The sequence below is a fragment of the Lepisosteus oculatus genome, chromosome 8, assembly GCF_040954835.1.
Source record: "Lepisosteus oculatus isolate fLepOcu1 chromosome 8, fLepOcu1.hap2, whole genome shotgun sequence".
Classification (NCBI taxonomy): Eukaryota; Metazoa; Chordata; class Actinopteri; order Semionotiformes; family Lepisosteidae; genus Lepisosteus; species Lepisosteus oculatus.
In genome coordinates, this window is record NC_090703.1 from 23112621 (window position 1) to 23135566 (window position 22946).

General features: G+C 39.3%; 1 protein-coding gene across 1 annotated transcript; it reads left to right on the forward strand.

Moving 5' to 3' along the window:
• The first annotated feature begins 2676 nt into the window (after positions 1 to 2676).
• On the forward strand, positions 2677 to 10787 carry srsf5a (serine and arginine rich splicing factor 5a). Its single transcript, XM_006632713.3, has 8 exons — positions 2677 to 2782; positions 3949 to 4082; positions 4195 to 4265; positions 4611 to 4727; positions 5419 to 5488; positions 7420 to 7493; positions 7751 to 7858; positions 8712 to 10787. The coding sequence occupies exons 2-8, from the start codon at positions 3957 to 3959 to the stop codon at positions 9049 to 9051; spliced, it is 906 nt and encodes a 301-aa protein (XP_006632776.1). The 5' UTR covers positions 2677 to 2782; positions 3949 to 3956; the 3' UTR covers positions 9052 to 10787.
• Positions 10788 to 22946: the final 12159 nt, after the last annotated feature.

Below are 22946 nucleotides of genomic sequence, written 5' to 3' on the forward strand. Positions count from 1 at the left end.
TATCATCCCTTTAATGAACATACAATAAGCAAACATATTTTTAATTAAAAAACACAGATCTCTAATGTGACCTTGTTAGTTTTATCTTGTGTATTTCTTATTTCAGTTGTATTCCAATCTCCTCTTTCATATCTTGTGCAAACAAGAATATCTGTAAGACCACTGTGCTTGTTTTAATTGTATAGTACATTGGCCAGGTAGGTTTTGCCAATCTGAAATGATTAAAACAGAGTCAAAGAAGGAAATTGCATTAAATGTTTTCAATTCCATGTTTTTTAAGTCTTTGATGAAACTGTCCTGCTATTTATTTATTTGCTTCACTTCAAATTAACCCTGAATGAATTTCAATTTGAAAGTATGTTTGAGACAAATAGGTTATGTAAGTCTTTTCTTGTTAATTTATTAAAATAGGATTTAGAAAACAGCTTTGGTAACATCGTAGACTTCTGCTTTGGTCTACACTCAATTTGTCACATAGGAATTGATTGCAAAATTTCTCATTGTTGTTATGTTTTCTCATCAGCTAGTATATTGTTTGGAATCATCAATGAGCCAGGAGAATATAATAAAAAGTGTGTTAACAGCTAAACTACAGTATAGAAAGCACTGTCGATTCCACTGAAACTTTGATTCTCTGAATAATGCCTCAATTCTTGTGTTCCTTTCAGCTTTTTCTGGATTGTAAAATGGATTGTCCCACTGACTCTGGGGGGGATGTTGCTATCTTGTAGTTACAGGACTTGCCTCTGACCTTGGGCCGTGTAGTTGAACTCCCTTCCACTTTGTAGGATTGGTATAGTCCACTCAACTGAGCTGCCTGAACCTTGAAGTGAAAAATGAAATAAGCTTGTCCTTGAGGAACACTATGCCATTAAGGCCAGGCCCTTATAGAAATAATCTTTAGTTTCCACAGAAGGAATTGATTTCCAATAGTAATCCTGATGTGTTGTAAGATACAATTCCAACAAACTTCTGCAAAACAAAAACATAGATGCTAGATAATCATTTCAGTTTCACTGGATTCCTTCACACTTATTTTGCAACTTTCTAAATCCTAACTAAACATATTTCTCTTTGATGAGATAAAGTACCCAGATTCAATTACACAGCATACACATCTTACAATTCATCACGTATTAGTGAAACAAATAAGAAGGCATGAAATAACTCTTAAGTGGTTACTAGTCACTGTGCCTTGTCACAATTGCAGAATCCTTTTCCTTTTTCAGGAGGATTGTAACAAGATATGCCAGTGATGCTTTAAAATATAATTGTCCCACATACAGTAGTGATTTCAGCAAAAGAATGTGTGTCTACAAACATAAGCTAATGTTGGCCAATACCTAAATTAATTACAAATCATATTCATGTGTGACTGATGGCAATGTGCCTTGACTGTCCCTTGAAATGTTGAATGTCATAAAGAATGGTCACTAGAGCAATGAATGAATTAAGGCTCTTCTTACAGGCCAGTGAATTTCATATATACTGTATATATTTCATGTGCTAAGGTTGTGTCTGGGGCACAGTGGTTGTGCCCTACAGTATTAGCCTTATATGTTATCCCTCTCTCTTGTCCTGTGTCAGCAATAACCACAGAGAACGTTAACTGAAGTGGGCTTGCAGCAAATAGCTGCTCTGATGGCAAAAGGCAGAATACATCTGTATCACTGCAGGTCCCACAATGTCCTTCAGTGTACAAATCTTGAGAACATTCAGCATTCGGAGACAAATTCCATATAATGACACCCAATTACATCTCCCTCTAGTTTTCTGTTTCCCTTCTTACAATAATGACAATGCGCAAGGAGGTCATTAAAAATGTATTTAACTGTACCTATTTCAGGCAGCACGGTGACACAGTGGCTAGTATTGCTGCTTCTCAGTGTTAAAGTCCTGGTTTCAGTCCCAGACCTGGGGTGCTAACTCTGTAGTTTGTATGCTATCCTGTGTTTGGGTGGGTTTCCTCCCATTGACCAAAGACCTACATGTAGGTCAATTGGCTACTGGGACAACTGCCCCTGATGTGTTTGTGTCCGAGTGCACTCTGCAATGAACTGGTTTATCTTGCTCTGTGCCCATTGCTTACCAGGTTAGGCACTGCCTCCCCCACAACCAGGCATTGGATAAAGAGGTTAGAAAATGGATAGATGTACATATACATTTGTTTTAATATAACTGAATTAACTACATTTTTTTTCACATCATGACTCGTTATTGGTAATTATTAAAATGATTACCATAATCCCATAATAGCGACAATACCATAAGGCTGTAACGGTAGGAGTGGTAGGCCCGTTGTGAGCATCACCACCTTTACATTGAAACAACCGAGCAGTTTTTTCTAGTACGCTGTTGTACTCTAAAATGACTCCCATGATATTTATTCTAGACAACAAATACAAGTCTTTTTTCCCCAAACACTTCCTTGCAACTATGTATGATAAACATTAATACAGTTTCGCATACATAAAAACATAGTATAGACAGTCCGCACTATTACAGTGAATTCGGTTTTGGTTTTCGCTATAGCAACTACACCCATTCTCGTGTTTACTTCGCGAGAGAGGAAAAAAGGGTGGTGTCTCAGAACTCTTAGCTCGTGACGTGTTTATATGATCACTGACGCAACCATCTTAAAAACTGTTGATTGGATGTTTGTATTCCATACTCCACCCACTAGCTAATTTGGATACGCCTCGTCCGTTGACGCCCATTTCCGCTGTACTGCTCGCGGACTCGCAGTCGCCATTTTCCAGCGGAGAATCTGAAGGAGCAGTAGGTAGGTGTGTGGGTAGTCGGCGAAGGTCATTGTTTAAATGTTGTTTAAAATGTAGTATACGTAGCTTCTTTTTATATTGTGCAATAATACAGAAATTGATTGCTCGCCAGTAGTATTCAGTGTATGTGTAAAAAATACGTGTTTAATCGGCATTTTCGCCAATTTTCTCTTGCTTACACAACATGAGGGGCGCTGTTTGCAGCGCCGCATTTGTCGATCGGTGATCTCGATATTTTTACCTTGCTTTCTGTTCCTGTAATAGAAGAACCACATTTTCATGAACAAAGATCTCTAAGCTTTGGGAATATTTAACTTTAACCCTGGTAACTGAGCGATTAGTTAAAATCCGAAACGTAGTTTTTTATTGTTATTTACATGTTAAAGGCTAGGTAAAGTGGCTCAGGGATGGGGAAAAAATAAAAACTGTACATTTTTCTTTTTCTTATTGTTTGGTTGAATTTACGTTATGTTAAGTTCCGTAATGGCTGCCTTTGAGCATATATACGTTTGGATGCGAAGATGGCGTGTCGTAGGCCCTGCAGTGGTCGTGATGGGCGACGTCGCTTTGCAGGCCTCGCGTTTTCTTTGGAGGGGCTGGTCGATTTGCGTAGGCCTGTGCTACGTCAGCCACCCCTGGGGATCCAAAGAAGGCCTAGTGTGAGCTGCAGCTCCTGTCAGCTGACTAGCGCGTCGAGGCTTGGTCTAAAAACGGCGTGGACGTGCTGCCTGGCCCGTGGCGTTCGCGGGTTTACGTATCCATGTTGAAGGATTGCTTCCGCTGCTCCATCTTATTTCCGTTTTAGATTTTAATGTGGCGTTTTGGAAGCTTTGCATTTCATGATTGTATTGTAGCCTCAACAATTTTTAACTCTTAAAAATTCAACTCATCTGGAACCTTGCTTAATCCCCCGTAGGTATAACTACACATACATAGTCTGCTACAAATAGACTTTTTACGTGTTTTAATTTATTTTTATTTTTTTTAAAGCGTTGGTTAAACGTGTTTCTAGACTGCTGAAGTGTCTAATTAGTTTATTCTCTTAATGTAATCGAGAGAACGTTTAAAATAGCTAGTTTTCCGGTTTACATTTTTGTGGAAATGGAGGTTATGATTGGAAAGTTGATATTTATATTGTGGGAGGCTAAGACTTCGTTTCTTTGTGCAGCTGTAAACATGAGCGGTTGTCGTGTCTTCATCGGGCGCTTGAGTCCCCACGCCAGGGAGAGGGATGTGGAGAAGTTTTTCAAAGGCTACGGGAGGATTCGGGAAATCAGCCTGAAGAATGGCTTTGGGTTTGTGGTAAGTTTATTAGTGTGTTTGTATCATATTTTATCGAATCGGGTGCTCACATTGCTTGTGTCTTATAAGAACGTTTAGAGCATCAATTTTTGTCTGTTTCCTAATTCTGCAGGAGTTTGAAGATCACAGAGATGGTGATGATGCAGTCTATGAATTAAATGGCAAGGAACTCTGCAGTGAAAGGTATATTTTTAAATCTGTATGCCTTAGAAGTTACAGCTGTTTACAGTTGCTGAACTGGAATTTTTTTGTTGAAAGTTGAATGTTGGGATTGATCAGCTTGAATTGATTTTACACTTTGATTTCACTACCAATGTATACTTTTGATCACCTTAATGTAAAAGTGATTTTTAACATATTGCTTTAAGGCATGATCACTGTCCCAAGAATGCGAAGACTGTACAACTTGGTTAGGTGTCTGGCAAAATAAAACCTCGATTGGCATGAAATCTGTTCCTATGGTACTGTATTTAAGTTGGGTTGAAATTCTCGTTGACCCAAGCCTTATGTGCCTTACGATGTGTTTAGGGTCACCATCGAGCATGCGCGCTCTCGCAGAGGGCGGGGGGGTGGAGGCGCTGGAGGAGGTGGCAGGTTCTCTCCCCGCTTTGGCAGCTATCGCCAGTCTCGCAGCAGTGGCTCACGGTAAGCAGCCGTCTTCTGCCAACAGCTCGCCGTTTCTAGACTTGTTCAGAGCCAGACAGCACGTTCTGTTGGAACCTCACCTCGAACCCCAAAATATGTTGTGATTTGGGGATCCTAAAATGTTTTGCAAAGAGCCCCCCCCCCAGTCATAAAATGAGAATAGATTGTGATTTATATGTTCTGAAATGTTTTGGGTATGTAGAGGTTTAGAAGTTGCAAGTAATATTGTAAAAGAAAATCAGATTTGGTTGGATTTTAAAATGACTTTCAGTTTTTAGAATGATCTTTAGGTACACTAGCATGTAATATGAAAAGGGGACCTCAGAAGTGTGAGACTGGGGATCTGTAATGCACATGTAGTGCCTTTTTAGACACTCCACTCAAAGGTAATGGGGATTCCCCTCCACCACCAATGTGTAGCCCCACCTAGATGATGCAATGGCAAAGTGTGCCAGTAGGGTCACCACACATCAGTTATCAGTGGGAGGAAAGCAGTAATAAAGCCAATTCATAGATGGGGGTTGTTAGAAGGCCAGGAGGAAATTTGGCCAGGACACTGGGCTAACACCCCTTCTCTGTAGCAGTGTTGGTATAGGGACCATTAAGTCCTTTTGTTTTCTGCATCAGCTGTAGGAATGGATTGCTTTGTTTTCAAAAGGCAGTTTTAAAGCCGTCTTGATTGCTTTTTCAGGTATGGCCCCCCAGTGCGCACAGAACACAGAATCATTGTTGAAAACCTCTCTTCTCGGATAAGTTGGCAGGTGAGGAGGCTCAACAGGATTCACTTTAAATTTGTGGAAATTGCATATTACTTCAGTGTTTGTTCTGTTATATGAAGCAGCTTTATTATTTTATAAAGTGGTGTTTTAAATTAAAATCCTTTGCTATTTGTTTTAAAAACATCACACTTTTTTCCCCTCTATTTTAAAGGTGATTTTAAATGCAGATTTATGACTTCCACTCTGGAATCTCAAATTGAGAGCTGAAGTTCGAGAAGCTGCTTACCTTTGTCTGGCAGCAAGTTCACAACCCCACCCCTAACCTTGCAGGTGTATCTTTCTCTCATCCTTAGTACTTATTTGGCCTTTCAGTTCCACTATGCTGGAACTTCAGAAGCTTTTTGCTTTTGCTGTTTTATAGTTAGGTTGATCAATACACATTGAAGATTCTTACTCTTTATTTATAGATTTAAATCTTCTAGTGAAACAAAGTTTCTAACGAGCATATAACCCTTTTTTAACAGCTGCTTTTGTTATGTTGTGCGCAGTTGCATGTACCCATCTCTCCCTTACAGGAATGTACCTGGGGGGGAGTCTAATGTGAATAGCGCCATCTGCTGGTGTGTGTTCTGAATAGTGTCCATTTGGTGCCTCTCCCTACACACAGTTGCCGGTGGTCTATATCTTGGCTGGGCCCCATAGCGGGTGAAAGTGGTCTAGCGCAGGTCAACTTTAGGAGGTCCATAGCTGCAGTCTGGAGGGTCCGTGGTCTGGCTTCCCTGCCTTTTCCCCTTCCCTGTTTGGTTAATCGGTTGGCTGACGGAAAGGGTGGCGTTAACAGTTGGCGCCTCTTTGCTGTGGTGGTTCCTTACTTGTGGAAGTTGGATTCCGAGACCCCCAAGGCCAAGGTCCTTTCTGAAAGGCTATGCACTGCATTGGTCCTGGTTTGCTATTTGGACAAGTGGCTCTTTGCTTAAGGTCTGCCTGGGTTCTGAACGGTAAGTAGCACAAAGCTAATGTGATGGGGATTATGTAAGGGTTGGGAGGATAGTGACCAGGGTGGTGGGTGGAAAGGTTTAGACAGTTTACAGAGATTCAGAAAATTTCCACAGCATTCCAAAGATCCAGATGTTCATTTCTCATTAGACCCAATACATAAAGTATATTTAAATTACAATGAGACGTACTAGGTGATGCTGATTTGGGTAAACAGAAAACAGAATTTTTTTCTCAAGCATAATTATGTGGGGTGGTGCAGAAATGAATATTTTGCATTCACCACTCTAGAATTGGAGTTGCCCCCCCTCACACACGCAGACTTGTTTGACCTTCATAGTAAATATAGTGCTCATTAGGCTATTAGAAATTTTAAATCCCCAAGTAGGTGGGGGTGGGGGGACAGATACTATTTTCTTCACAGATATCTGATTTTATACATTTTAATGTAGGTTTTGTGAAGGCAGGAGCTATTTGCTTACTAATACATGGTATTTTCTTAGAACAGTTTAAATTGGAGTTTTTTTTACAGGGGTGTGCTATATTTTATTTAGTTTTTAGAGAATCCAGTCTGTTTTGGAATGTGATCTTTGCATTCTAATATTTTGTCAAAAGCCAGTTCTGAGATGTAGTGGTCAGACACTGCACAGGTGTTAGGTTTTACATGGAACATGTATATTCAGATTTTAATATAGAACATTCTTCTGTCTTCAGCTGTAGATGAGGTGGCAGCTTGTCTGGATAAGTACAGGTGTTCTGGAACAACCTTAACCCCCCCCCCCCCTCTTAAGTTATCTGTTAGTCTTCTGAGTATTTAATGTTTGATCACAGAACTGCAGACTGGCTGTATAAATGCATAAATGCCTCTTAGAAGGCATGTCATTCTGTCCACGCAATGTTGGACAGAGAAATATTTTGAGCTGCATAAAATTCGTTTTGTAGGGCCATGCCTTAACTTCATTTTATTTGTAACACAGGATTTGAAAGATCTGATGAGAAAAGTTGGTGAGGTGACTTTTGTGGATGCTCACAGAACCAACAGGAATGAAGGGTAAGTACTTTGTGAAAGAACCGCATCATTTAGGAATAGGGCTGTAGCACAGCATTGATAGTTAAGCTGAGTACACGTCATTAAGTATCAGTTCCAGTAGCTTTATTGTGGAAGCAAGTTTTCTCAACGTAGTCTTATGAAATTCTTAAACCTTATTAAAGAAGAGGCTAAAGTGAAGGTCCCATTTGAGAAGGCATAACACTTCTGTAAATTACTGTAACTATTAATGTTTAAAATGCAAATTTCATTCTTTTCAGTGTGGTTGAGTTTGCCTCTCGCAGTGATATGAAGAATGCTATTGATAAACTAGATGGGACAGAGCTGAATGGACGCAAGCTCAGACTCACTGAGGATCGCAAGAGGAAGTACGTACAGCCAAAACTACTTTAACCACACCTTGTGTTGGCATTTTGAATGTTTTTTTATGTGACTTCAAATTCTAGCTTCATTTCACATATCTACTACTGAAGCTTTGTTAGTTTCTAGGAGTTGATTGGTAAAAGTTTACTAATGCAGCTTCCAGAACCACTCATTAATCCTTGTACTTGACCAATTTGCATATGGTTGTGTATTTTGCCAGGTGAATGTCCTGACATTCTTCTCAGTGGAAGAGTGTGTGGTAGTCAACTATATTGTGGTTAAAGATAAAACACCTAAAGGGCAGTGAACAGTGTTTGCTAAAGGGGCATATAGTGCCAGTGACTACAAATGGCATTTACATTGGTATGAATCATTGTAAATGCAGAATGTGATGAGGCACATACTTTTACCTGTTAATATAGGTATTCGAAGATACCTGTCTGTTTTGTCATGGTAAGACAAATTGGTTAGTTAATTTCAAATTAGGCGTTAAGAGCTGAGCTAGAATGAAAATCTGGGGACAGTGGACCTCCAAGGCTGGACTTGGGCATCTCTGCAGTAGGGTCTCTACAGTGGGAACCCAACAGAAGAGCTCAGCAGTCCTGTTCTGAAGAGCCATAGTCCCGATGGTTTTATGGACAACCTTAAAAGATTGTTGAGCTGAAGTCTGGAAGGAGAGTTGACTACTCCCAATTACCCGATGGATCCAATCAAGTTATTCACGGCTTCACTGAAATATCTGGGTGCCCCTGGCTGTGTGGCTTGAGCTGTGGACTTGCACTCTGCAGGAAATGAACCGGTTTTTGAATGTGATCTGTGTTCCTTGCTGGTAACTCGTTTTTTCTCTGCTTCTTCCAGCCGGAGCAGAAGTCGCTCCCGATCCCGTAGCTACACCCGGTCCCGCAGCCGGTCTCACTCCAGGAGTCGCTCCAGGTCCCGGAGCCGCAGCAGGAGCCGCAATCGCAGCCGCACTCGTACTCGCTCGCGCTCTCTGAGCCGCACCCCGGAGAAGAAGACCACGGGCCGCAGTGGCCCCCGCTCTCCTTCCCGGTCCAGGTCCCGGTCCAGATCCAGATCTGCATCCCACTCTCCCCCGCCCCCGAAGAGACAGTCCCGCTCCCGCTCTCGCTCCCACTCTCGTTCTCGGTCCCGGTCCCGCTCCCGCTCTCGCTCACAGTCTGCCGAGACTCAGCAATGAGGTCAGCTGCACTCGGCAAGTCTAGATTACGCATTTGCAGTGTGGCTACAGTCAGTGATGTTTAAAACAATACTGGAGGCAGGTGCTCTGAAGTTTTTAACTTTGTTTTCAAGGTGAGTCTTGGTAGATCCTGTGACTGCAGTGATCACAAAAATTTCTTTGCAGTCCCAAACTACTTCATTTGGTATTTTCAGACTGCAGTTGACCAACTTTTTATTTTTGCATTTCCAGCTATCTAGAATTCTACTGGATGGTATTTGTATTTGCCCTGCTATTTTCCTCCTGGTGCATACTATAATTTTCCTGTCAAAGAAGCCTCAACCCTTTTGTGTTTTTGACTTAATGTAAAGTAGTTTTTCTTCTGATATTATGTATACTTGCAGTAAATGTCAGAATTGTGCAAAACCATTGTTTTGTAATTATCCTTATTGGTCTTTATACTGCCATTGTAGCTAGGGCTTCTGATTTTTTTTATGTTCAATAAAGACCATTAAAACACTTGTGGTGTAGGGAGATTAAATTAGTTTTCCCAATAAACACTGCAAACTGGAGTTTTTTGGTTTACATTGACTTCACACTTTCTCTATACAGTTTGAAATGCAGATCATCCCACATATTGACTGCACTCAACTCTGTAGATCTGGTGTAAAGACTTGTCTAGATTAAAACAGTTGTAGATGCACCATGGATTTTAAAAACACTGGGAGCTGTTTTCACACAGGTCTAAATTAGCCCTGTGTTAGGCAAGTTTGTCTAGAACTAGAGCTGTCTGGAGTTTTGTAAACCAACCCTAATTGTGCAAAATATTGCAAAAAAGTATTTGGTCACAATTCAGTGTGCTCCTGATCACACCATGAATATTAATGAAATAAAGGAGGTAGTGTATAAGTATTGCCGGGTTACAAGATCTTTTACCCAGTGAGTGACTAAAAATGCAATTCTGTGTTTCCAGAATACCTGTAGTCTAAAGTTATAAATTTGGTCTTGTATATATGTACTGGAGAATGCATTTTCAAAGTTTCTGACAACACAAAAGTAGTTAAAAGCATAGGCCCTGTGTATTTTAAATGGTACTTTTGATTCTTCAATAACAAGGGTTCTCTGAGGCAAAATTAGATGGTTTTTACAGGAAGATCAGGGTCATTCTCATGTAAAACTATGGACCTACTTGGAGTTGGACTAAATTGGTCAAGGTAAGCTCGTAATTAGCTCAGTTCTCAATGCAGGTATGAAATTAAACCAAGTTAACACTGTAGCCCTCCACAACTGGAGTTGCTTTGCTGCATTGTCAGGTGAAACGTGGTGGTAGTTTGGTCTGTAATATATCTTGCTTTCTTCAGTTTCGAAGATATTAAATTTGCAATTGATTGTAGAGATGCTTATTGAACCGTAAAGCTTCATAAACATTTAGCACCCTCAAGATGTATATGCTGTGGGATGCAGTCCTGTTGTACAGTTTTTTCTGGGGTATAAATTTTGAGAATGGACTTGGAAGTTACTGTTGACTTTAGATCTAAATTCTTTTGCTATGAAACTAATTTCTTCGTGGGGGAGCTTTTTTAATACACAACTTTGTAGATTCAGTTCTTCCACTCCCTAGTCTTTGTCCACTTTGTGTAACACAAGAGTTGCTGAAAACCTGCTGGTGATGGCAGGTTAATGTCAAGATTTGTCCAATGTTGAGTATTTAAACTGTGAAATGGATTTATTGCTTTAATAAAAAAACTGATGATCAATATATGTTAATTGGTTTTATTTTTTGTGAACACTTTTCAATGTGATATGTCCATGGGTTGTTACCTTCAGCTTAAGGATAAAACTCAATCAACTACACTTGTAACATTTTGAAAATTGGTGATTGTCACCAATGCCCTGCCCACAAAATGCTTATTATTGCTGATACTATGTAATATATGCTGTGCACTCAGTGGCCATTTTATTAGGCCTTTCTAGTATTGGATAGGGCACCCTTTTGCCTCCAAAACAGCCTGAATTCTCTGTGACATGGCTTCAACAAGGTGCTTGACATTCCTTAGGGATTTTGGTCCTTGCTGACACAATAGCATCACACATTCATGCTGTGAACCTCCCGTTCCACCTCATCCCGAAGGTGGTCTACTGGATTGAGATCTGGGGACTGTCCAGGCCATTGGAGTAAACTGAACCAGCTTGAGGTGATGCATGCTTTGTGAAATGGCGCATTATCCTCCTGGAAGTATCCATTTGAAAACAGGTAGACTGCTGCAATAAAGGAATGCCCATGGTCAACAACAATGGTTAAGTACGCTGTGGCATTCAAATGATGCTCAGTTGGTATTAAGGGGCCTAATGTATGCCAAGAAAACATTCCCCACACCATTACATCACCACCAGACACAAGGCAGGATGGATCCACAGATTCATGCTGTTTACACCAAATTCTGACCCTACTATCTGCGTGTCGCAGCAGAACTCGAGATTCGTCGGAGCAGGTGACGTTTTTCCAGTCTTCAATCGTCCAGTTTTGGTGATCATGTGCCCACTGTCACCTCATCTTCCTGTTCTTAGCTGACAGGAGTGGAACCTGGCATGGTGTTTTCCTGCTGTAACCTATCCGCTTAAAGGTTTGATGCGTTGTGCGTTCAGAGATGCCCCACTGCACACCACTGTTGTAAGGAGTGGTTATTTGAATAGTTGTGGCCTTTCTGTCAGCTTAAACGAGTCCGGCTATTCTCCTCCGACCTCTCTCATTAAGGTGTTTTCGCCCACAGAACTGCCGCTCACTGGATGTTTTTTGTTTATCACACCATTCTCTAAACTCTAGAGACTGTAGTGCATGAAAATCCCAGGAGGTCAGCTGTTTCTGAGATGTTGGAAACAGTATCTGTGGTAGAAAAAAGTCTGGTATAGTACCAGCGATATAGTATACTTGAATGTGCCTCCTGCATTTTTATCATCATGAAGCTGGAAGACAACAAAGCAAAGGTGAATTGTTCAGGAAACAAATAAAGATCACATCTCTTGTAAACTTGTGTAAATTGAAGAAGTAGGAATTCAGCTCACACTTGGAGCACTTGGAACTTAAGCAATTACATATTTGTATGTCTTAGCCAATTTGATATAAGATAAGTGGTCAGATGATGAGACTTCCTAAGAGACGGCAATGTATGTAAATGTACAGGTTGGCTTCCCCAAAGTTGTTTAAGTGATTACCTCAGTGGTCTGTTAAGTATATCTGCAACAACTGACTCATAGATTATTTAAGAGATTGAACTGAAATGAGTTTAAACTGTGAAGAAATGTAACTGAACAGGCATCTCAAAACAGCTTCAATGTAATGTGACTGTGCACTTTACATGCTTTTCTCTTTTTAGGTTCAAGAGCTTAACAAAGGTTCCAAATGAGAGGCATTCACTCCTCCTTCCTTCATTTGGATGCTAGTTAATTAATTATCAGGAATTCTATTGGTTTCTTAAAAGCAGGTGGCATAGTAGGCAGTACTGCTGTTTTACAACTCCAGAGACCTTGGTTTGACTTTGTGGAGTTTGTGTTGTGTTTGTTTAAATGTGGGATTTTTTCTGTGCTCTGATTGTCTGCCACAGTCCAAATCCACACCACCTATCAACTTTCTAACCGCTTCTTCCAGGTCAGGCTCACGGGGGGGTCTCCTCTCCCAGCAAGCAACGGGTGCAAGGCAGGATACACCCTGGAAGGTACGCCAGTCCATCACAGAGCAGACAGACACAAACACAGACACAGTCTCACTCACACCAGGGCCATGTTTCCTAGAAGACAGTTAACCTACCAATATGTTTTTGGACTGTGGGAGGAATCCGGAACACCCTGAGGAAACCCATATGAACCCAGGGAGAGCATGCAAACTCCACACAGTTAGCACCCCATAACCCCATGCTAATCACTGTGCTATCATGCTGTCCTCCAACGCTGTAGTATACAGTTTAATTGATGGTGCACTGCAATGGATAGGAGGCCTGCCTTATCTGTGTGTAGTCTGCATGTTCTCTCTTTTCACATTTTTTGCCAGATGCTTTGGCTCCTTCGCATATTTTGAACACACAGGGGTTTCTAATTGTCCTTGTGTGTTTGTCCTGCAAAGGACTTGTGTCCCATCCAGGGTGCAATCTCACCTTGCACAAACTTTTTCTCATTCAGACATCGTTGATGATTAATATAATTCTAAGCATTTTCCAAGAATGAAATATAGTTCCAAGAAAATGGAAACTTGATATTACAGAGTTCCTGTAAGAGCCTGTTTTCACACTGAAGCTTAAAGCTGAAATATTTGGATTGGTTTTTAACAGAGGCCTTTCGCATTATTTGGATTGTTTGTATTTACGATCCAGTCACCCTGATACCCATTTGCCATCTAGGACTCTTTTGTTTTTGCATAAATGGATCCTTTAACTTTTCTGTTAAAATGATTCCTGGTGTCAGAAGATCATCTTTCTAATTCTTTCTAATGCTATTACATTGTTGTAGGGTGTCTTACATTGAGCACTCTTCTAAATGAGTACAGGCTATATCATGGTAAGTCTCAAGCAATCCTCTCGTTATTTAATTTACACGTTTTTCTTACCTTAATTGACTTGATGTGGACATAGAAGAATCTATATCTTGAATATATATACTATAATGAAACAAAATGTTGGGCCTTATTAGGAATGAAGTATTGGGCTTTAGTTGACTGTGCAAGGATGCATTTTGCTTTTGTTCAGAGTGCTATTTTCTCAAGGAGAAGAGATTATGTAACAACGTGAAGTCACATGCCGTAAAAAAAAACATATCTGGTGAATACTTAAAAGGCATAAGTCTTTGTTTAAACTTAATTGTTTCGGTCTATATCCTTATAGTCCTGCACATCTTCAAATAAATACAATTGTGGAAAGCATTAAACATTATGCCTCCAGCCTGCGGTAGATACATTCCTCCCATTATAGCTGTTCAACTTTTTCCAGATGAACACCACATGATTTCTGTAAATGAACCTGATTGGAATGTACACTTTTAGGTATTTGGATGTGTGCTTTTCCAACTTTTTTCAGAATCGTAATCGAATAAAAATGGTGGTTGTCAGACTGCCACATTTGCTGTTTGCAGTGGTTCATACATACGATATACACTTGGTAACACAGCTGAACAAAAAAACTGTCACCTCCACACTGCCATAACAGGAAATGCTCCTTTTTAATATTTATTTTCAATCCAAAAGTGTATATAGAAAAAAGAAGCTGCTTTAGGACTGGGATTGGGTATGAAAAAGTTATTTGGAGATTGGGTCTGCATTAATTGTTAATTGTTGAAAATTATTAATTGTAGGTTACAATTAGATTATTATTGTAGATTACAGTCTTCAGTCTTCAGGTTTTTGTTGACTGTCACCCTTGGGGCTTTTACCTGTAGTTTTGTAGTTATGCTCCTGTTGGCCTTGTAGGAATTTTAATTTCAGCCATTTACAGTATTTACAAATTTACAGTATAGCATGAAGAGATTTGAAAATGGATGTACTAAAAAGCATTGGATTGAGTGCGACAGTATCCTTCTGGTGTACTTATGGATACAACTTCATTTGCATAGCCTTCAATTTTGTGAGAACATAAGAACATCTACAAAGAAGCCCTTTTAGTAGTTAGTAGCTAATTGATCCAAAGATCTGATCCAACTGTTTATTGAAGCACGCCAAGGTATCAGCTGCAAAAACGTGACTGAATGCTTTTCCATATCCCCACAACTCCTTGGGTAAAAAAACACCTGCTGTTCTTGGGGTAAATGCAAGACTTAAAAGGTTGAGTTCCTTCAGCCTGTCAGTGTAAGGCATTCCCTTAAGGAACGTCATAGGTTTCTCTTCTCTGGACTGATTACAGAGCTGCAATATCTTTTATGTAATTTGATTGCCAAAATTGTACAATATGTTCTAAATGAAGGTCTTACTGGAATTTTATACAATTTTAACATACCTTGAATTCAACTCTCATTTTGTATCTATACTGTATATCCTAACATCTATTTTTCCTTTTAAACTGCTTCCCTGCATTAGTCTAGAAGGTGTAAACATACAGTACATATTTCCCTCAATGCCTACCATCTGTAATTTGATAATCTTATATCAAAAGCTTTTTAAGAATATAAATACATTGTCATATTTTCTGTGTATTCCTTACTTGATACTTTTATTGTATAAATTACATAATGCACTTATGTTTCATTGGAAAAGTTGGCCATCCAAAGATACATGGATTTCTCAACAAAATAAACATTGGGGTTCCTTTAACAAGTCAGATGAAAAAGGAGTATTTTCCTCAGACTGCTGGTTTGCTCATACAACCAAAATCAAGAACTGATCAAAATGTCTGACAATGTAACGTAATGTATCTCTTGTCATTGACAAATCTACAGATGTAAAAGATCACTGTTTTGCATGGTTTGTTTTACAAGGAAAATCAAGTACTGGTGATTTGATCATTATTCTAGTTGACAATTGATCTGCTTTCTGAGAACTACTCCTTGGTGGCACAGGACAGTGAGAAATGTTTAAATGTATTTGAAGTGGACTTCAAATGTAGTTTGGTTTGTCTCAGATAATGCCAGTTACATAAATAAGTCCAACAAAGACAAATATTTTTACTGACTAATTGTTAAATGTCCTGACTCCTGAATTTGACATGTAATGCTCCATATCCATTGTGACATATGGTGAATTTCCTTAAAGCAGTCCAGCTTGTTGCAACAGCAGAAAAACTAGTTGTCCAAGCAGAATACTTTTTAAAGACCATGTGCAAAGCAGTGCCCAACTCCATTATAGCTCAGGAGCCAGCTTTATGAGATTCATGGCATTTTGTTACTGCTCCCTGATTGCCTTGCATGGTAGTAACCTGGTTAATCTTATTACACTGGGTTGAGAAATGTAAAGCTAAGGGTCCACAAAACAATCAATTGAGAAAATAATAAATGCTCACTGAGCACTGGCACAGCAGATGCATAGCAAAATAAACTGACTGGATCAGATTAGTTAAACCGTGTGCATTTTGGAGGGGATGCCCTCCAATCAGATGCTATTCCAGACTTTGAAGATTAATACAAATTTGAAATTGACAAATGCGAAAGAAAAAGGCAGTGGGGTATGTACACAGATTTTGGAGTTAAGATTAAACATTTTCCTAGCTCAACATGATAGGCAAAACTATATTTGCCAGTTGTTGTTTTTATGGTTACTGGAGTCATCTATTGAGCTAAACGTTTTCACAGGCCCACCTGTCATTTTAATATTTGCACATTTGTCTGTGATTTTGTTGAATAAAATGGATGCATTTTGAGTATTAAGATCTGTGTAGATCACCTTTCTTAAGTGCATACTGTAAATCATCGTAAATAACAACAAATTGACAAATTTTATGGCACCAAAGTGCATAGATAAGTAGATTATGAAGAGGTCATATCAACCACGTGGTGTTCAAGGGGAATAATGCAGGTTTAAAAATTAGTCAAGAAAAACTCAAGGCACTATAGATTGTCATACTTATTATTTAGGGCCAACAGTGATTATTGCAAGTGTTTTGATTTCTCTCACCTTCACTTATGGGCCCCTTGTCTAAAATACCCCTTTACTGTAAATTTATTGTAAATGAGTTTTTGAAATTCATCATATCAAGCATCAGCCACCCCATTAATAAAATGTAAATTTATAATCAACACAGAATTGACTAAATAAAATGTGCATTCCTGTAATTGGGAAACTCCTATTGATCCTTCTAGGGTAGAATTATCATACTTACCTGATTGCACATCTTGAAGTGACAGTCATTATTTTAAATGATGCTTGCTGACTGCCTTTGATCAATTTACAAATCTTATCCCTTCCCATCCTGTAGCCATGACTTTCTCTAGTTTCTAGGTTAAGGTTCAATGAAGGAGTTTGATACCACACATCTCCACTGTAGAAGAGCCAGGTGAACCTGTATAGCTATTTACAGAGCATGCCTGTGCGTTGTTTGATCTCAGCTGGTAGGGCTCCATGCATTTTTCCCTATCAGATAAATAAATTAGGGTTATAAAACTGTTAAACTAGGTTAATTAATGGAAAGAAAATCCAATTGATCAACAATTAAGTTTTTTAATCTTATTTTTGTTCTGTTTTTTTAAACTGTTCTTATCTGTTGTGCATGTACTCATGGAGTAGTTAAAGTTAAATAGTTTTTAGCTCCAACCTTGAAATATTAATAGTAAGGAAATATTGAAATCTTACTTGTATTAGAGCTGGGGTCAAGGGCAGGTGTATGGAAGAGTTGTTCTAAGTAATTCCATTGCACACATTGATTTTTAAACCTGTCAAAATGTCTTTTTTTGAAAAGCAAATGATCCTAAATGATAGATTTGAAACTTCACACTCATTTCTATCTACTTGAAAAAGAGGGGAAATGGAGATATTTGACTGCATATCTTCAGTGTAACCTCAAATATTGACATCCCTCCTTGATTCACCGTGTACAGAACTTGTCATTCAGAGCTTCTGAATATTGGTCATATCCAAATCTAAAGCATTAAAGCAAAATCTATGTCCAGACATCAGTTGGAGAAATGTCTTAAACTGATTTCCTTGAATTACTGGTTTCTTACGGCATAAAACATGAAAGATTTCAAGTTTCTTTGAAACTGCTCTGTTGTCTGCAAGTGTGCTTTACTTGGAGAGCACAACTTAGCAGGACATACCAGTGGTTTTCTTAAACCTGCATTGCAGTCTCAGATAAAACTGCATGTGAATAAAAACAAACATATCTGTGATCGTTGACCTGGCTTCACACAGAATAGGTGTGTCTATTATCGATTGAAACAGTTCAAGACAGAACACCCAGCTGTCCCAGGCTGTGGTTAAAGCTGTTCTGGAACTACATTTTCCCTCTCTTTCTCTTCATTGACACATCCTGTTGACACAGCCTGTGTAACGAACAGTTCTTTCCAGACCCTTTGCGGATGACAATCCAGAGAGGAAACACTGGGGAAAAAGTCATGCAGGAATATGGGGATGAAAACAGGGGGGCGTGTCCATGCAGTGCTGGTGATCCGGGCATCCTAAAGGAGGAGGGACTTCAATCATGACTGTTTCAGATTGACCTAATTTACTATGGAATTGCAGGTTATTATTTAAGGCTTAGATTTTATCGTCAAAAGTGAATATATCCCTGAACTGATTTAGAAATCAGATTAATTCCTGTTTGTGGACTTCCAAATGTTGTGTTTCATTTATAAAATAGGACCTGAAAGATCTGATGAGAACAGTAGGAGAAGTCACTTTTGTGGATGCTCACAGATCCAACAAGAATGAAGAGTAGGAAGCGTTTTTATCCCTGGTGTTGTAGGAAATAAAAGTAGGATTTGAATTTAGGTTAATGTGAACATATTCAAATTACTTCAATTTATTTTAATATCACGCCTTTCACAACCAGGGTACCCCAAGGTGCTTAAAAAAGCAAGTGACCATTAATTTTGTGAACACAGAACAGAAAAGACCAGGAGACAACAGAGGAGAGGAACCAAAAACTCTTAATAAGGAGAAAAAAAACCTCTATGGGTCCAAGGTCAACTGGCTGCCCATCCCCTTTGGGCATGCTAACATTATACAATTAAAAGAGAAATAAATGAGTGAGTGTATTAATCGATCCATCGTGTCTCCTGTATGTCAGTACTCCATGCAGATCTCTGTATACCAGCAAAATCATCCTAAACTATAGCTATATCCATGATGTCCTCTTGGATCCATGGCAGTGTTGCAGCATCCAACTCAGATAATGCCCAGCCAGGGAACCATCTGGACATGTGGGGAGGAGAATAGGATAGTTTGGTCAGAACTGGTGTATCTACCTGGTGGGCCAACATAGAGACACACAATGGCATGTACAGCAGCACCAGCAGCCATGGTTGCAGAAGGCTAAGATGTAAGGTGTGAGTAGGCTAGGTTGAAGTAATAGGTTCTCAGTCTGGATTTGAATACTGAGATTGATGCGGCATCCCGAATATGGGGTGGGAGACTGTTCCATAAGCTAGGGCCCCTTGTAATTAAAGGCTTTACTGCTAACTGCTTTTTTACTAATGCGTGACAATACATATGTAGTTCTTAATTATTAAGTCCCTAAAGTAAGATTTAGTTTTGTACCATGACCATGGAAGTTATTTGTTATGTCCAAGTTGCTAGAATGGTTGTACTTAAACAACATGCTGAAATATGATGTTTCTGCTATGTGATGCCATGGTGTGATTTTTAAGCTGAATCACTGAATATGTGCACACGTATGATGGCTTAATTATTCCAGGACTACACTTACATTCATGATCAATTTACATGTGTTGCTGATGCAGTTTTACGTTTGCTCCCTCTGATTTAGTGTGGTTGAGTTTGCCTCTAGTTATTGATAAACTAGATATGGCCAGCAGCCATATCACCCTGCAACTCACAACTGGCAACCCACTGAAGCTAAGCAGGTGTGAGCCTGGTCAGTACCTGGATGGGAGACCTCCTGGGAAAAACTTAGGTTGCTGCTGGCATCCTTCGGATGAGATGTAAAACCGAGGTCCTGACTCTCTGTGGTCATTACAAATCCCAGGGCATTTCTAGAAAAGAGTAGGGGTGTAACCCCGGCGTCCTGGCCAAATTTCCCATTGGCCCTTACCAATCATGGTCTCCTAATAATCCCCATCTATGAATTGGCTTTATTACTTTGCTCACCTACCCACTGATAGCTGATGTGTGGTGAGCGTTCTGGCGCACTATGGTGGATGCTGCACATTGGTGGTGGTGGAAGGGAGTCCCCATTACCTGTAAAGCGCTTTGAGTGGAGTGTCCAGAAAAGCGCTATATAAGTGTAAGCAATTATTATTATTATAAACTAGATGGCACAGAGCTGAATGCACAAAAGCACAGACTCACTGAGGATCACAAGAGGAAATGCGTATGGCCAAGTTCCACTGTCTTAATCCATCTCTGTGCTAATATAGTATTTAAAGATGTTATTAGTCTTCTTCTGTTATTGTAGTAGGTTTATTATAGATAAAGGATTATTGCTAAAATAGAAAAGGAAGTTTATGTTTTTTATTACTCTAGCACATGGTTGCAGAAGTCCAGACCTGGAGGGTTTTTCAGGTTTTCATTCCAGCTCAGTTGAACTAATTATTGGCTGTAGAGTAAAAATCCACTGGAGAGCTTTTTCTTGAGCAGAAGAGAAGTTTATTGTGTATTTGGCCAAAGAGAAGCACCCTCCTTGCAATTAAGAAGATAGTTCTAACAAGAAAAGTTACAGCTGACCTTTTATACACTTATTTGATAAGGAATACAAAGAGCTTGAGTCACAAAAAGAAAAAAAAACTTCAATCTTAATTTCTATTGGCTAAGCAAACTTCTACTTTAATCAGAAGATGTCTACATAATTGAGCTATATTAGTGTTTTTAAAAAAACAGATATAATAGTTACAATTGGCCTTCTACAGAAAAATAATTTGGGATTCTTAAAACAAGCATTCTTTGTGTCTGCAGGTCCCTGGTCTTATCAGCAGCAGATACATTTAATGTTGCAGCTGGTGTTTTGCTGAACACGCCGTATAAAAAAAGAATTGTTAACCCTTCGATGTTACTTTTAGCTGGCTGATAGCTCCTCCCATTTTTTCATGGGGCCTTATTTAAAGAGATCTGTAATACCTGCTGGACTTGGCAGCCCTGCTCTACTCTGCCTACAGTAGATAAGGAAAGAAACCTTTTTCTGTTCCTCAGCCAGACAGCCTTCTGTGAAATGTTGTGGGTTTGTGATTCTGTTAACTGTTTTTTTTCAGGAACTGGCTTTGCGAGGGGCTGTGGAATTTGGACAGTGGCAAGAATATTGTAGAGTTCAATCCAAGTAATTGTTTAACTGTGGCCTGTTAATTGAATTGACTCTAGATAGATATATTCCTCAATATACCAAAGCATGAACTACTTACACACTTTAATTAATTTTTTGCATCACTTGTACAAATGTCCAGATTGAGATTTTGCATATTAATTTATCAAAAAGGCTTCAGATTATCAGCCTAAAAATAATTTAACATTGCCATTGTGTGATTGTTCAAAAGTGATATGCACAAGTTCCAAGCCTGAACAAGTCCCTACAAGTGACTGCTGTATAGTTCCCTTTAAATTCTAAAAGTCTCTTGCCATGGAATAGAAATTGCCTTCTGATGTTAACATTTTTTGTGTACATGTTTGACTACACAAATTATTTTTAAATGTGGGATTCTTCCATTCCTACATGTGTTTTGTAACTACAAAAAGGTAACATGCAAAAACTTCTCAGGAGGTAACAGGCAGATGTTGAGATGTATTGGATGTTCAGTAATTTAAGTAGGTTAACTACTTTATTAAAAGTTCAGTATCAGTACTAGTTGTCTTATTTGCATTATTTGTGTGTCCTGTGGCCATCATGTGAATCATTGCAGTTATTCCACAGTCATTTACACACATTTTCTGGAATTATACTCCATGTACAGAGAACAATAAACACAAAAGACAATCCCCACACCCAATTGGGCAGACCACAACAGTGTCAAACAAAATGAAACATTCTATTCAAAAACAATATCTTCAATCTAAATGAAACTTTGTGTTCAAAAGTCAAACACACCCATTTCCCCCACGCTGACCAGGAGCCTGCTCAGTGGCCCGCTCGCTAATGTTTCTTCCTTGTCTCCTCCTCTCTGTCAGGTTGAACCCAACCACCAGCAGCAGCGAGCTCAGATATTCACTAAAAAATACAACAGAGGTATCAGAAATTGATTGTATAACATTATTTGAAGTAGAGCAAAACACACCAGTTTCAGAAGGCCATGGAGCCTACATCACAGAGTGCTGAAAATTGCACAGTAATGTTATAATATAAAGTAAAGTATGTCTGGAAACTTACAGTAACTTACTTGCACACATTCGTATCGTAGTTCTTTCACTCTTTCAGTGTTTTTTACGTATTTGACAAAATATAGTTAATTCATCCACATTCTGTTCTTCTTTTTCTTTGGAGACCCTAGTCAGCGGTTGACAAACTGACCTGGTCGATTCCTAAAAATACAACATTGTCCCGAATGACTCGACTTTGTATCTCATGAAGCCGAATGGAATTGCTTTTCAGAACCATGTAGAAAATGACAATTTCTAGATCTGCAGAAAATACTGATGGTCTACCATAATGCGCTGGTCGTCTCTCAATTCTGCTGAAAAGACCTGTTAGTGGGGAGTGGGAGGGGGGTTAAAGTGGGCTACAGTGGTTTTACAGTACTACTTTATACAAATTACACAGTAAAGTATGAAAACTCTCAGGGCCAGGTTATACATGTACTGTAATACATTGCACTGTAATGCACAGTATTCCATAGTACTGTACATTACAGTAATCACTGGGTATGGGATTGATACTATATGCAGCAAGGCAGAGAACAGGAGGCTGGGGAATACTATTTTGATTGTACAGTTACGGTACTGTAGGTTGGAAAATTACAGTACAGCAAATGTTCCTGAAAATAGTTGTAATTTCCGTATTTTAATCTATGAATGTCCAAATAATTGAGGTCACAGTGAAGCTTCCCTCATGGTCAAAGCATAAACAAGCACACGGTCAATTGAACGAATTTCATTAGAGATTCTCTTCTTTGCCGCCTTCTTCCTCTGCCACCTCTCATTCTTACCTCTCCACTTCCTCTTTCCGCATTCCATGCATCATTGTTGGAAAACAGAGGCAAGGTTACCTGCATCTCTTTAATTCAGGCTGGGTCATAGCACACAGCTGCATACTAGTGGCAGACGATTTAATACTGCTGCTTGGAGATCTTGCGGAAAATAAGCTGGAGAGCAGCTGAAGTTGTGCTCAGTACGGTGCCAAGGGATCAGC